The sequence below is a fragment of the Mastacembelus armatus genome, chromosome 22 (assembly GCF_900324485.2).
Source record: "Mastacembelus armatus chromosome 22, fMasArm1.2, whole genome shotgun sequence".
Taxonomy (NCBI): Eukaryota; Metazoa; Chordata; class Actinopteri; order Synbranchiformes; family Mastacembelidae; genus Mastacembelus; species Mastacembelus armatus.
This window is the reverse complement of record NC_046654.1, coordinates 11,843,349-11,859,159: the sequence shown is the minus strand read 5'-3', so window position 1 is coordinate 11,859,159 and position 15,811 is coordinate 11,843,349. Positions and strand designations below refer to the sequence as shown.

Genomic DNA, 15,811 nt, shown 5'->3' with positions numbered 1-15,811 from the left:
TTGACAACACTTTCTGTTCTCTGCATGGCTTTTAATAATCCATCTCCCACGAAAATGGCTGCACGCTGATTTACATGTAGAAGAGCGGCTGCCTAATAGGGCTCTAGATTAAGGCAAGATTTAGTTCAGTCATTCGTGTAGATTGGGTTGCCCATCAAAGACCTGCAGGATCTGACGGCTGCAGATTAAAAAGCAAACAGCTGTTGGAAATTTTTTGTTTATGTGCCCACATCCCCCACCCCCCACCCCCACCCCTCACATGCTTTCTCTGCTCCCTACGCTCCTTCTGTTACTGGCATATTTAGGCTTAATGCAAAATTAGGATAAAGTGTCTCCAAACCTTCTACACATATTCACAACAGTGACAAACTTTTCTAGGCAGAAACCTTCAAACAGGCGCGTCTTTCTGCTGCAGGTCAAAAACTGATTTTCAGCTCAAAGCAAAAACCGCCCACAGTAATGGATATCATGTCCTGTTGATGTGACCGGTAACATTTGTTTTTGTCTTTTTGTGGGACACTGACAACAAAACTGGCAACACTGTTGAATGCATTAACTGATCCACAGCAGATGGACTTTGATCATTACTGTTAAGTCTCATTTCTCATCTCATGAACTTCTATCCATGTATTCGGGGTCTCTTTAGGTTGATCATCAAGCTGCATCCTCGTTGCACAGGCAACTTGATGACAGCACACATGTAGGGCCGAGTCAGGAGGGGAAAAAAGACCTAAGGCAGAGCCAGAGCCTCTGTTTTCCCAAAGCGCTCACAGGGCGTGATGTCATGCCGTGCCACCCCAGCTCCCACCTCCCCTGCACAGAAGTTTGCAAGCCCCGCAGCTTTCTCATGGCTCCTCCACAATGGCGTGTTTGGTAGCTGCCCGTCGGCATTGCTTAATTAGGCGAGGAGTTGATTAATTTGCACTAATTGACAGCTAATTTAAAGACCAGGGGCACATCGGATTGACGTTTGTCGGGGCACAGAGGCTATGTGAGGTCAAGGCAAGGCGCTGAGGATGGATGGATGGATGGAGCTGTGGAGCTTTTCTTTCTCTCTCCCCATATGGATGAGTAGCTCCATAGCTTTAATCTGACCCGCTCCTTGAAGAGGGAGGCTGCGGGTGCACCATATTGGTGATGTCAGCTCGCTCACCACCTCGACGATCAGCAGACTGATCAATGTTCATCAGTCTGCATCAACAAGTGTCCGCATGCAACCAGTCCCGATGGCAGCAGGTCCACCCCCAGCATTTAATGCTTACAACTTTAAATTAAAGCATTTAAAACGGAATCTATTTGCAGAAAGTGGATCTATAATGTGTGTGCGCTCTTTAGAACTACTACAAGTGCATTTACTGTCATTGTATTTCAGTACAAATTTGTCCTACTTGTGTTACTTCTATGCAACACTTTCTACATCACTATAGTACAAGGAGTACATCGTACTTTTTTTTAATAGCACTAGTTATCAGTCCACGATTGTGCAAATAAACTATCATCTTAACATAAGCTGCATATTATTGATTTTCCTGTTTAAATGTGTATCAATTACAGTAGCACAACAGTAAAATGCTACTTACACACCAATGCCTTAGTCATTAAATAAACAATGATAATAGATTAAAAAGCTCTCAGCAGAATGAGCAGGCTTATACTTTTACGTTTACCATAGCTGCATTTTCTTAAGCAACATTTTACTTGCAGAGGACTGGTGTCTATTCTAGTCCGCATAGTCTGTAAGTGTTCCCCTGGAGGAGGATAAAAACCAAAGTTAAGGAATTTCACACAACCTGGCAACCGCGCTCTACAAATCTTTAGGAAATGTTTTATTTAGCTCCCATTAATAAAGCCGCTGAAGAGTGCCTTAATTTAAAGTCGTATTTTCTCTGCTATGTGAGTTTAATAGCGTACTTTCAGTCATTAACATGGTAACCTATCTTGGGCCTATACTTAGTAATTCTTTTCTATGAACCTGTGTTGTATTTTAAAGTAGCTCTCAATCAGTGAGCCAGTGACAGGTTGTGTTATTGGTATAAAATTCACTACACACACTGTGCTGTAAAATAATGGCTCTAAACTAATCGGGCAGCGCTATAGTTTTTGGCCACTCTCTTCTTGCCCCCAAGTCCATGCTGCGTTCAAGTCTCTCCCAAATTCCGGTCCCAGGACGCTGCGTATGAAATCCGTGGAAATGTCTGAATAGTCCGTATTTTTTCGGAGAGGTGAACCAGGGTCCGTGTGGGAGGCAGGGGGTGAAGCCACCGAGGCAATGGCGGCCTCTGTCCGTGTGAATCGGAAAGACGATTAGGGGCTTATTAGCAGCCCGGGGAGAAGTGCAACTTGTTGGGAGTGAGCAGCCAGAGCCCCAGCGACATCTCCAGCCGAGAACAGTCCGAGGCATTGTCTCACCTAATTATGGCGGATGGACTTCTTTTTGTTTCCCATTCGGCATGCCTGTCTGATTTCTCTTTTTGCCTGGCCGCTAGCTCCGACAACGCCGAAGTGTGCTAATTAGAAAAGAAATGGTCCTAGTAATTATGTCAACTCTCATTAACGGCGATGACAATGAGCAATATTATTTTTACGCAATGTTTTGTGTAGGGGACCCTGTTTCCACTGCTCATTAAATGGAAAGCATGGCCTGGTGGAAGGGAAAGCACTCTCACGTCGGAGCTCCTTATGTTCACATCCGGTGAGGTGCTGCTGAAGAGGTGCAGGGAGGAATTACAAGGTCTTACAAACTGTCTCTAAGAACTGCTGCATCACCAAATTTAGCTGCCAACCTAATCATCTCAGTGGGACTTAAAATAAAAGGCAATCACCTTTTTCAGTTTAAAAAGTTTATTATATACAACCTCACAAACTGCACAAAATGCAACTCATGTTTAAAATAGAAATAAGAATAAATAGAGATCATCTAATCAAGGTGGTTCTACAAGCTACAGTGAAACTCAGTGAAAAGTAATAAATCATTTGAGGTTTTCATAAAAGGAAAGGCATTTATTTCAAGGGGACAGGAGCACTGGGGAGTTCGGATACAAGACCTCCGCTGTGAATCTGCATTTTATGGTTTGAATGCAAAGTCTGAACTTTGTTGAAAAAGTCTGAACATGTTCAGACCGTATCGGAAAAGGCCTAGATCAGATTCACCTTGAAATCCAAAATATCCTATTGCTTAAAAAACAAACTAAACAACGTTCGTCACTTCTTGGGCCTCTCCAAGATGTTCAAGAACTTCCCCCTGGTCATTTCTCTCGCTGGAAAACAAGAAGACAACAACACACAATAAACCACTGCACAGATTAAAACACCAGGTTTAATCATTACTGTGCATGTATGAAACCAAGACTATAGTTTATCTCGACAGCAAGCTTTGATAAGTTGCTAAAATGGGGAAGAAATCATGGTCTTGGGCAGCGTTTTCCTGCAGCCCTAACCACTTCAGAACTGTTGTTTAGTAATGCAAAGCATGTATTTAATATCTGCAGTATCACGCAGGGAGGTAATTTATACAAACATCTGTTCATTCAGGACATGGAAAGCAGCAGAAAATTGAGACGTAGCAACCAAAGTGTCTTGTGATTTGCTTGATTGCTGTCTCCATGTAGTGAGGTATAGGCACTCAAGACTCATGCATGCATCACAAGTGTGTGTTTTTCTGTGTGCGCAGTTCACCCAGATGAGAGAATAGAAACAAAATGACTCTATTAACCTCAAGTTGTGATAATGGACTATGCCCATGTGTGAAAAAAGTGACAGATGTCCGGAAAAATAAGTGTAACGGAACCAAATTTCAGAAAGGTAATGTTTAGATGAATGTCCCAAGACTAAACAGTAAAAATAACATTTCGATGAAGCCACTAGCACAGGGAGGGGTGGTGACATTCCTCAAAGGACAAATCTAAGGGATAATCAGGTGTTTAATGGAATAGGAAATAATGCAAAACAAACTGTACTACAGGAAATTCTTAATTTTTCCAACTTAGCTTTTTTTTTTTTTTTAAATTGTCATTTTCAACAAAATCTCCACAAATGTTTGAGCCTAAAACTTGGATTGGAACCACTGCTACACAACAGTGTACTGCTGCGTTGTTTTATTTCTCCGTTTTCATGCTTGCGGGTTAAAGATTTGATGTGACGTGATACTCTACCCTTATGAGACGAGACAAGATATCGTCTTGGATTTTGCATTTTAATAAACATGCTGGAATTTCCGTAATGAGCCCTCAATATAATTATTCATAACTACAGTTAAATAACTGACATTATGGTACTGAGAGAATAGTATTTTTGAAGTACTAGCCAACTTCAACTTCAACCCCCCACTACTGCAATGACAACTGCTGGTAAAAAAACCGTCTAAATTCTTAACATAGATTCACTTAAGAGTAAGGTATGGGAGCAACTCCCTGTTGGTAAACTGAAGATGCTTGGTTGGGGTTTAGTGAACTGGTTTAGTACAGGGGTCTGTCAGACAGAACTGTCTCTGCTGAAGGGCCTTTGTCAAACTGGTCTTGCAGGGAGAGCAGCCATATCTGAGTTTTTTTTTGTCACAGACAAACCCTTGTGTCACTATGAAGACTGCTGAGACTTTTCTGCAGCAACATCATAAACCCTAGAGAGGCAGCATCCACATACAGTAATTACTCTTTGTTAAAAATAAGAAGAGGAGCAGGCTCTCAGCTTCATTACAGCTTTTATGAGTTGCAAAGCTGGAATCATTCCAGCGCCTGTATTTGGTTTCTAACTAACCCGGTACATCACACAAATATAAAACCACAGAGCAGCCGAGTGAGGACTGATTTCAAAAGGGCATTAGGCAGAAAGTCATCCACCTTTATAATGCATGTAAGAAGAATGGGATCAGGATGCTGTCTGCCTGAGTGCTGGGTGGAGGGGCCCCGCCTCACCAGCCCGTGGCGGCTAATGAAAAAGACGAGGCCGTTAGTAATTTAGAGGAGTCACCCAGTGTGGAATGATAATGGTGCATCTGGGCGTGGAGGCCACATCACCTTGAGGTGTCCGTCATTAGGTTAAAGACGATGCTAATTGGAATGGGATGGATTCATTTTGCACTTAGCTGTCTCTTCAAATCTCCCTAAATAAAGTCATTGGGGGACATGCATGGAGGCTTTAGATTGAAATGAAGCCATCAAAATTAGGTGAGGCCAAGCAATTACATTAAGATGACCCTAAAACTGCAAGTGTGTTGATGTCACTTAGCAGGAGCAGTTACAGCAGGAGCAGTAAAGGCTAGCAGTTAATATTTTTGATTTTTAATGTCTAATGCTTCTCTATCTCTTTTTATCCTTTCCTCCAGCTCTTGATGAGCCCAAACTGTAAAACAGATCAAGGATGGCTTGCCACACCTCCGGAGACCCCTCACCCCACTGAGCGTCTAATTAATTACGGCTCAGTTCAACCTCCCACTACTCACACAGAAACTCATATCATTGATATCATCACATTAGAGACCCCATTAAACATAAATCAGTGCTCAATTTATAATGTGTGGCTCTTTTTGTAAGAAGGAGAGGATGACGAAAAGTGTTGATTGACAGGTGAGTGTGTGCCGTTGTGTTGCTGACAGGGCCAAGCCAAAATTAACTTTAGTACGCTGCTGTCTATATAACAGTGATGAAGACAATGGGTATGATTGCCATGCGAACCAAATTAGCTTAGTGTGCTAAGCTAACATTAGCTTTTTAGCACAAACGCAAAGCACAGCAGCGACAAAACAAAACTACAGGCAGATGATTGTACTAGATTGAAACTGAGGTAAAAAGTTTGCACAGATCTGATGAAAATCATTTCCTACCAAGCCACAAAGACCAACGTCATGATGTAACTTTAAATATCCAGGATCACCAAAGTTGTTAGGACACGCTTGGCACAATAAGCATCTGTACAAAATTTCATGACAATCCAGCCAATAGATGTTGCTACATTTCAGACTGACCCTGCCAACTGACACTGCCTTACTCTGGCATAGCTAAAATGTCCAGATGGACATAGGAACCAACTTAAATAACTAGGTGATTTGAATGAAAATGCTGACTTTGTTGCTCCAGCTTTTAACAGTCCTTTTATGTATTTCTATAAGTTATTTTATTAAAGCGTATTTAAAGAGAAGTTTTATTTTGCCACAAGTAATAAGGTATATTGAGAAAATTACAAATAAAATGCTGCAGTTATTTTAGGTTGTAGATATACACCAACAGATGAGGGTAGAAAGCCTCAAAATCACACAGCCCCACTCTTTCTCACACGCGCACGCACATACACACGCACGCACGCACACACACACACACACACACACACACACACACACACACACACACACACACACACAGGCATTGTCATACATGGAGATCAATACTGATTAGGGGGACTTAGAGATTTGTTTAGTTGATTAGAAAGGTCAATTAGTAATTTTGCACTAAGTTAATCAGCATCCTGTTACGACTGCCATCCATACTAAATGACACCTTATGGATTCTGTGAGCCATCTCCATGCCCTGCTGGTCTGTAGCTATCTAATTATCATTTAGCCCTAACTGGTCTGAGATTCCACGACGGCTTAGGAAACAGTCACAGTGTACTGTATAAAATCCTTTTACTCAATCTAACTACAGTGGTGTGAAAATGTGTTGGCCCCCTTCCTGATTTCTTATTTTTTTGCATGTTTGTCACACTTTAATGTTTCAGATTATCAAACAAATTTAAATATTAGTAAAAGATAACACAAGTAAACACATCGTGCAGTTTTTAAATGGTTTTTATTATTAAGGGAAAACGAAATCCAAATCTACATGGCCCTGTGTGAAAAAGTGTTTGCTCCCCTGTTAAAACATAACTTAACTGTGGTTCAATTCCTCTAGCCACACCCAGGCCTGATTACTGCCACACCTGTTTGCAATCAAGAAATCACTTAAATAGGACCTGCCTGACAAAGTGAAGTAGACCAAAAGATCCTCAAACACTAGACATCATGCCAAGATCCAAAGAAATTCAAAAACAAATGAGAAAAAGTAATTGAGATCTATCAGTCTGGAAAAAGTTATAAAGCCATTTCTAAAGCTTTGGGACTGCAGAGAACCACAGTGAGAGCCATTATCTACAAATGGCGAAAACATGGAACAGTGGAGAACCTTCCCAGGAGTGGCTGGCCGACCAATATTACCCCAAGAGCGCAGCGACGACTCATCCAAGAGGTCACAAAAAGACCCCACAACAACATCCAAAGAACTGCAGGCCTCACTTGCCTCAGTTAAGGCCACTGTTCATGACTCCACCATAAGAAAGAGACTGGGCAAAAATGGTCTGCATGGCAGAGTTCCAAGACGAAAACCGCTGCTGAGCAAAAAGAACATAAAGGCTGGTCTCAGTTTTGCCAGAAAATATCTTGATGATCCCGAAGACCTTTGGGAAAATACTCTGGACTGACGAGACAAAAGTCGAACTTTTTGGAAGGTGTGTGTCCCATTACATCTGGGGTAAAAGTAACACTGCATTTCAGAAAAAGAACATCATACCAACAGTAAAATATGGTGGTGGTAGTGTGATGGTCTGGGGCTGTTTTGCTGTTTCAGGACCTGGAAGACTTCCTGTGATAAATGAAACCATGAATTCTGCTGTCTACCAAAAAATCCTGAAGGAGAATGTCCGGCCATCTGTTCGTGACCTCAAGCTGAAGCGAACTTGGGTTCTGCAGCAGGACAATGATCCAAAACACACCAGCAAGTCGACCTCTGAATGGCTGAAGAAAAACAAAATGAAGACTTTGGAGTGGCCTAGTCAAAGTCCTGACCTGAATCCAATTGAGATGCTGTGGCATGACCTTAAAAAGGCGGTTCATGCTTGAAAACCCTCCAATGTGGCTGAATTACAACAATTCTGCAAAGCTGAGTGGACCAAAATTGGTCATCAAAGTTTGGTCATCAAACACCCATTGCAAGTTATCGCAAACGATTGATTGCAGTTGTTGCTGCTAAGGGTGGCCCAACCAGTTATTAGGTTTAGGGGGCAAACACCATTTCACACAGGGCGATGTAGCTTTGGATTTTGTTTTCCCTTAATAATAAAAACCTTCATTTAAAAACTGCATGATGTGTTTACTTGTGTTATCTTTGACTAATATTTAAATTTGTTTGATGATCTGAAACAAAGTGTGACGAACATGCAAAAAAATAAATCAGGAACGGGGCCAAAACTTTTTCACACCACTGTATATTTCCCACTAATTGTCTACAACCTACTTGTTATCTAAGCAATCTGCCACAGAAAGACAAAACACAGGTTAGACATGTCATTATTAGAGTAGTTGACAGAGAGGCCAGTGTGGAGCAGATAACGGTGGAGCCTGATGAAGGCTTCTGGTTCCTGTATGTCCAGCTCCATAATCCTCTGCTAGCAAAGTACATTGCAACAATGGAGATTAACCTATATCTGCAAACAGCTAAATATGTCACATCGCTATTTAAAATGTGGTCCCTTTTCCAAAATTAAATAGCAAAAACCAAAGCCCGTGCTTTAGGAAATTCAATGTTTCTGCAATTCTCTGCTCCATGCTGGCAAATCATTTTCATTTGACAAACCCCGTGTGGCTCCAATGTAAATGCAAAGGAAACGCGGTGGTGTAACATCTTACTTTCCCCTCGTTTACAATGAGTGATCTAGGTGTCATTGTCACAGCCCACTCCCAGCCCCCAGTGCGACTCCCCTGTGTATAAAATGAGAGTAATCATCACTTTGCCCCCTGTAACCCCCACCCCTGTCTGCCTGTCTTAAAGGCACGCTGCTGGTGAGCTGTGGGACCCCTTTTAGCTCCAAAGACAGATGACCACCTGGGTTAACTGGAGTACTGGACCCTGGCCCTGACTGGCCTGAATCACTTTCATTAAGAGTTAAGAGGACTTATCTGACCCTCACTGCCCATCTCACAGTGCTGCGCAGATATTATGGGCTGTAAGCTTTATTTAATGGATTTAACATCCACTTTCACCACCCTCCTCCCAGAGGACAAGGGACACACAGGCAAAGAAACAGTTGGAGACACACACATTCAGGATACACTGCCCCCCCAGCACCCCCGCCTTGCAACCCATACACCTGACGCTCATGTTTGTGTTCAAAATTCAATTACCCACTTATTGATACTTCACAGGGATATTTAAGATGCAGACACGAGCTGTGATTTCCCAGGGGAGCCACTGGTTCCTCTTTATGTCCCAACCGAGAGGGCCCACCCCTCCTTTCTTCCTCCTCCTTCGCCAATGCATTTTCGCCTGGCTGACACACACATTCACACACCAAAACAAACACATCTGCACCTCCCAACCCCTGCCCCAGCCTATGCCTGTTCAAGAGGTGTCCTTATTAATAGGCAATCAGTCAAAAATCATTCATTAAAAAGCCTAAAAGGTTTTACACCCGCACTATGATTAGCTGGGAAAGAAAATCCAATGAATTCCTAATGCCTTTATGGAAATGAGGTGTCATTTCCGATCTGCTCAGGGAGGCGACAGGCAGAACTGAGGAGCGGGGTGTGTGAGCGTGTGTGAAGCTTTGCCTCCCACTTCTTTCACCCAGCTACAACACTGATCCTGTTTAAGATATGGACAGGCTCTATCAGATACAGCTGCAACCTGCTGGAAACATGGAAGCAGATACTCCTGTTACCCTGTTGCAAATTGCATGTGGAACTTCTTAAGGCTTTCCAACAATGCACAACTATAGATACTAGCACTTTTATAAATTAGCACATACAATAATTTAAGATGTCTCTAACCAAGGTCCAGGGTTACTGAATATTAGCTTTTAAACAAAACCATGCTTTATGCTTGTTTCACTTTCCTTCCGACACTACTGTTGATCGCAATTATGAGCCCAAGAAGAAACATGATAGAGGTGAAAAGAGGAGCGCAGTGGGAAAAAAAAAGAAGTGAGGAGGAGGAAGGGTGGTGGCAGCAGCAGTGGGGAAGCATCCCCTGTTCCTCATTCAGCTGCTGTCAGCTCAGGCACTTCATAACCGCCCGCCCCACGGTCAGCCAGCCCTGATGGATTGATGGAGGCACATTAGGACCAGTGAGGCCCAGTGAATGCAATCATATTCAGCAGCGCCATGCCTCTAATAGGCCGGAGATTGATCCTGAGGGTGAGGAGGAGGTAGTGGTAGGTAGCCCATTAGGAGCTGTCATGGCTAGGCGACCTTCAGTCTCACCTTCACACAGGCAGACGCAACAGGGGTCAGCCTGGCTCTAAGCTGGGTGGCATCACAGCAGAGTAAAAGTACTCAGGGGTGCTACACAGGAAACAACAGGTGGTCCAACACCCAGAGAACCCTAAGACTGTTTATTCCTATATACCAAAGAGTTTAATAATTGTGACATAATGATACCTAAATATTGCATTTTTCTTGGCTTAAAAGTAACATATTGTATCTGAAGTGATGGATTTTTTTTATATCTGGGTGAAAGAATAAAATCAGACAGGCTTCAGTACCACTGAAAGTGGTAAAATATTGATATCATAAGTGAAGAGGTTTTTTCAAGTCACTATTTCAGTACGATGATCCACCATAAAATTTAGTGGCAACTTTCCCAATGCTTTCTCATGAGGTTTCCCATCACATTAACTTTCATATTGGTGCCTTTTTCTGACCTGTAATAGCATGGTAAGCATGCATTCTTGGTTTTCATGTAGCCCACACTGTGAGCCTGTCCAAGAAAGACACGGTCATGCAAAATTTAACTACAGGTTTTACACTTTAGCAATATGCCAAGCAGGAAAATCGCACATACGAAATTCACCAACTCTGTGTCAGTAGCCAAGGCCCTCCCTCTGCATCCCAAAGGAGCACTCAGCTTTCAATTACCTCCAATAACAGCACTTATCAGAGTCCTCAGCTTTCCCCAGAGGCTTGGGCTTGATGTCCGCGCTCAGCGGCTCGCGACAGATGCATTCATCACGAGGTGGAATAACAGCTGGGGCCTGAGGAAGAGGCACGCGTCAAGCCCCTGTGGGACTAGACAGAGCCAGCGTCACGCAGCCATTATTAGGGGTGCTTGTGCTGGTGGGGTAGTGGGTAGTGTGCTACATCCTCCCTTTACGTCCATGTTAATACATATGTACAAAAATGAGTATGTACCAATATGTGCAATTTTTATGAAAAAGCAGAATCCTGGTACAAGTATTGCTCAGGTGTATTTTGGGTATAGGGGAAAGTTGCAGTAATGTCTGGTTCAGGTCCCATTTCTCCCTGCAATAGGGTGGGGGTGTTTTGGCTGCTTGATTGTGCTCTGCCCATTAACCAGCTCCCTCTTTAATGGTCCACATGTTGAAGGGGAGGGGCAGTAAATCCTGTCCCCTGCCCTCGCTCTGCCATGCCTCTGCGGAGTCTCGTTTACGGGTACTGAAGAGTGCACAAACATGATGAAAAAGTAGCTGAGATTTACAAGGCCTCCCCTGACAGCCAGGAAAAGGAGAAAATTAAACCAGAGAACATTAAACAGGCACCCATTACAGGGCTGCTCCGACACCAATAATAACCATCATTGTGTCCCGTCATCCTGAGGTACATGACATGATTGCAAAGCCTGCAGTCCTGCACCTATGACAGCTAACATCTTTATACCAGGCAGATTACATGTTTCTCCAGGTTTAAAGAAGTCAGAGAGATTAGACAGTTTTACAAAAAAAAAAAAAAAAAAAAGAATTGGCATCTTCTGGTCAATGCACATACAATACATATAGCACAAGCACTACCTATGATGCCTTGCTTGGCCTATTAATATGTCTTGATTGTTCTCTTACACGTTTATGACTCCTATAGTATATTGATTCAGATCTTTGTGCACTGTACCATTTTGGGAAATCGGCAACATTTCACTTAATCTGGTATAAACTCAATCCAATATTTTTTTCTACTTAATTTTAAATTTTGTTTGATATCATTTGACTGATAAGCAGAGGTTTTCTTTTCTTTTTTACAAAGAAGTGACTTTATTAGAAGCTAAAGAAGCTGTACACCACAATGCACCACAAGATTTCTGCTGCTCTTGCAGTTCACTGTGAACATTATGCTGGCCAACTTAACTGCAGAGTTGTTGTTTTTTTTAAAATATATATTCTGTCCCTGTAAGATGAGGGCTGTGTCACAATTCCTAAATACCTGTGTGCTTTTTCACTGGAAAAATACATTTTATCTTAGGAAAATATGAGCACTTAGCTACATCTCTCTAATCCACACTCCACAAGGATTATGACAATAAAGGCAGTGGGGAATGGATTAAAAACTAGATTTTGCATCCATCAAATGCTTGAGCACTTGTTGTATGAGCTTCTGTGAGCAAGCTCTTGTTTCTTACTTTCTCCAATTCAACAAGATTGACCTAAATCCAACATTATAATACCACAGCATTGACTTAATTATACAGTTTGACAGAAAAGGGGAGTTGATTGTAAATACCAAAAGTTCACATTTCTGCATTATTTATTTTGTCTTTGGACAGCAACATACTGGCTAATGTTCAATCAACCTATTTGGGTTTTCACATGACTGATGTGAAATCCACCAGCTAGATGTCGAAAGGCTATGTGCACCATCTAGTGGTAATGGGACAAACTTGTGAGTAACCTGAAATGACCCATTTTACAGCTGTTATTTGTGTGTTTGCCCACTTGTCGCTCAGTATTTAATCAAGTGCCTGATCAGAAAAGGCAACAAGTAATATGAAGGCACCTTTAAAAGCTTCTATCTATGCACATGAATTTCACCTGAACTGTCTGTACTCTGCACGGCACTGTTTGTGTTGCTTGTATACTTACACTCCTCTAAGCCCAGCTGGTAAGCGAGGTTCTGAAGTCCTTTGACCTTCTCCATCAAGTTGGCTGTAGTTAAGCTACCCAGCTCTGCAAGGCAATGTGAGTTTACTTGTATAGCCCATCATACACAAAGGCAATTCAAAGCACTTTACATAATACAGATAGATAACATGACACATAATGAAATCTCTTAGCTACATGTAACTGGTTTAGTACAATGTTATCCCATTTGATGGGATTATATGCTCGGATTGTTTCTGCCCATACTCATTCCAAAACTTCCTATTTAAGTGTTGCAGGTACACAGGAGACATTTCAGTACAGCACATCTCTATTGTTTTGCTCATTACCTTTCAACATTTCGATGTCCTCACTCTCTAGTTCAGCCATCCACTTTGGGGGTGAATTAGTAATGGGCTGTAATGTAAGACACAACACAGGTCTCACTAGATAATTCGTGAAAGGTTTATACATCACGCTTATAAATTACAGTATGTCAAGCCTATTTAATGATCTAGATGGTAAATCAAAGTGAGATGCAGTGAATCTAACTTACATTTTTACAAGATGCAGCAAATTCTGCAACACCAGGCACTGTGTGAGAGATTCCAAGATAAGATTAAGATTAAAACAACATAAAACATAACTCCTCAATAATTAATTACTTGAGAGCAAGGAGAAGGTAAACTTACACTGCTCTGGCCACAGATCTGGTGACGCTCTGTCCAACTTCTCAAAACTCATCAAAGAAGTCTCAAAATCGTCACCTATCACAACATAAAATATTGTTCTGTTTTTAACATTTTCTATGGAAAATGGAAAAATTGGGCATTTGTAAATATTGTAATGAGTTTTAGAAACAATCAAAGACAAACACTGGGTAGGTGCCAAAAGTGACTGAAAGAATTCTATGAACAACATTTTGTTTCATTTCAGCAAATAAATGATATCAGCAACAACAATTATTTCTTCACCTAAACATATTATTCACTGCTCCTATCTCTAAATCAGTGCACATTTATAACAGGTCTAACCAACATCTAACTTTCATCACACAACCAAAAATAAGATAAGTTACAGACAATTTCACCATAAGTACATAGGTTATCTTTATAATCAAAAACGTAAATGTAGAGCTGCACCCCTTTATGAAGTAAACATAGTGGAGTTAATGTAAAATTATACAGTATATGAATATCACATAAAGTGTCTACATGTTTGGTATGACATGAAAATAGACACTCATCAAATTTCATGCTAAATTTAATTCTGAAAAATCCTTACAATGTGCTGCAATTTATTAGTGTAATTATTGGTTAATCTGCTGATTATTAATTTGATCTTTTTGTCTACTAAAAAAAAAAAAAAAAAAAAAAAAAACAGTCCAAACTTAATATGTTATCAAAGAAAAATCCTAAAGTTCTGACATCTGAGAAGCTGGAAACAGAGGGTCTTAAAAAAACTTAGAGGTTCAATTAGTAAAACCGCTGCAATTAATTTCATGCTGACCAACAAATGGATTAACTGACTAATAACTTTTGCAGCTCTGGTTGTTTCACTGCAGTCATGTACTCTTTGTCATATATAAAACATGGCTACAGTATATGGCACATAAACATGCAAAACTGATTACATACAGATTAGAAGTAAGTATGTATGTAGTCATCTCTCTCACACACACACACACCTTTGTTCCTTAACATAGCCAACTGAATAGCTCTGGGGTTTGTATATCCACTTCTGAGAAATTGTGATTGACATTTAAGTATGCATTTCCATTTTTTTCCACACTAAATACTAATTTGACAGGCAGGTTAATCATCGATGACAATAGTCACTGGTTGCACACTTAAAGCCTGTAACTGCATAAACACCTCTATGAACGTGGGCTGCACTGATGTACCTAATAAACTGGACGCTGGGTGTATACAGCGCTGCACTTCCTGTCTGCAGTGACAATAACAAACCGAAAAGACACTGTGAAACAAGACTAGACCACTTCGTGTGGGACACAGCAGCAAGCCTCAGGGGCTGTCTACGTTGGAGCTAGCGGCACCCACAGTTTGGGCTCTGTGGGTGCTGCTGAACGTCAGGGTGCTGTCTACTACGCTTTCCTGTACACTGGGCCAGTGAAGGCTTTACCCAACGGAAAAACATCACCAAACAGTAAAAATACAGCGCCAACATGTGTGTCCCGGCGCCTCTGGGTGTTCGCGTAAGTCAGCATAGGAGTAATTACCGGTTAAGTGTGTTTAATAACGTTAAATTTACAATTTATACACGACATAGCATGGTAAGGAATTAGAATTTACCTCCATTTGGAGACGCCATCTTCAGAATAAACACGTGACCGACGACAGCCAATCACGGCCGTCTTTATCGGAGTTGACGTGTAACGTTGTACGTCCCAGACACGCCACCAGAGGGCGCACAGAAATACTGCTCCGCATCTGTTTTCTGTGGGTTTGACTTGGCTCCATGGGGCCACTTTCATATTAGCGTCCACAAAATGTACTGAACATGAACACATTCAAATAAAAGCGTGTCGTATATTTCTCTGTATTCTGATCTACTGTATAAATAAACTTATACTTTCTGAGTGGTTTACTCAAAGTGACTTCAATGTGTGTTTTTTGTGTTTGCCATTTCAGCTGTACTATTGAACATTACCAGCTGATAACTGACCTTAGGTTTCATTAATTAATACTAATTACTCAAAGTTCATTAAAACCCTACTCTAACAAAATCTTTATTATATATTTTAATGTTAAAAACTATTTTATTACCACACGTATTTCTAATTTTCTGGAATCTGTTAGTAATCGTGTTTGTATTGAGAGAAATGTTTAAGCTCCCCTGGCTCAATAAGGGTTCATTAAAAATAATTATCATGAACACATAGTGCTTGTGTAAAAGAATATTTTTTTAAGCTCTTCTCAATGACATATTATTTTAAGATGAAATACTGGTGAAATGAGCATAAGTA

The 15,811-nt window shown here is 41.2% G+C and overlaps 1 protein-coding gene across 1 annotated transcript; it reads right to left on the bottom strand.

Moving 5' to 3' along the window:
• Nucleotides 1-2,823: 2,823 nt before the first annotated feature.
• On the bottom strand, nucleotides 2,824-15,183 carry lin52 (lin-52 DREAM MuvB core complex component). Its single transcript, XM_026309553.1, has 6 exons — nucleotides 15,138-15,183; nucleotides 13,518-13,592; nucleotides 13,382-13,419; nucleotides 13,176-13,242; nucleotides 12,829-12,912; nucleotides 2,824-3,257 (listed from the first exon to the last, which is right to left on the bottom strand). Exons 1-6 carry the CDS (start codon nucleotides 15,154-15,156, stop codon nucleotides 3,202-3,204), a joined length of 339 nt encoding a protein of 112 aa, XP_026165338.1. The 5' UTR covers nucleotides 15,157-15,183; the 3' UTR covers nucleotides 2,824-3,201.
• Nucleotides 15,184-15,811: the final 628 nt, after the last annotated feature.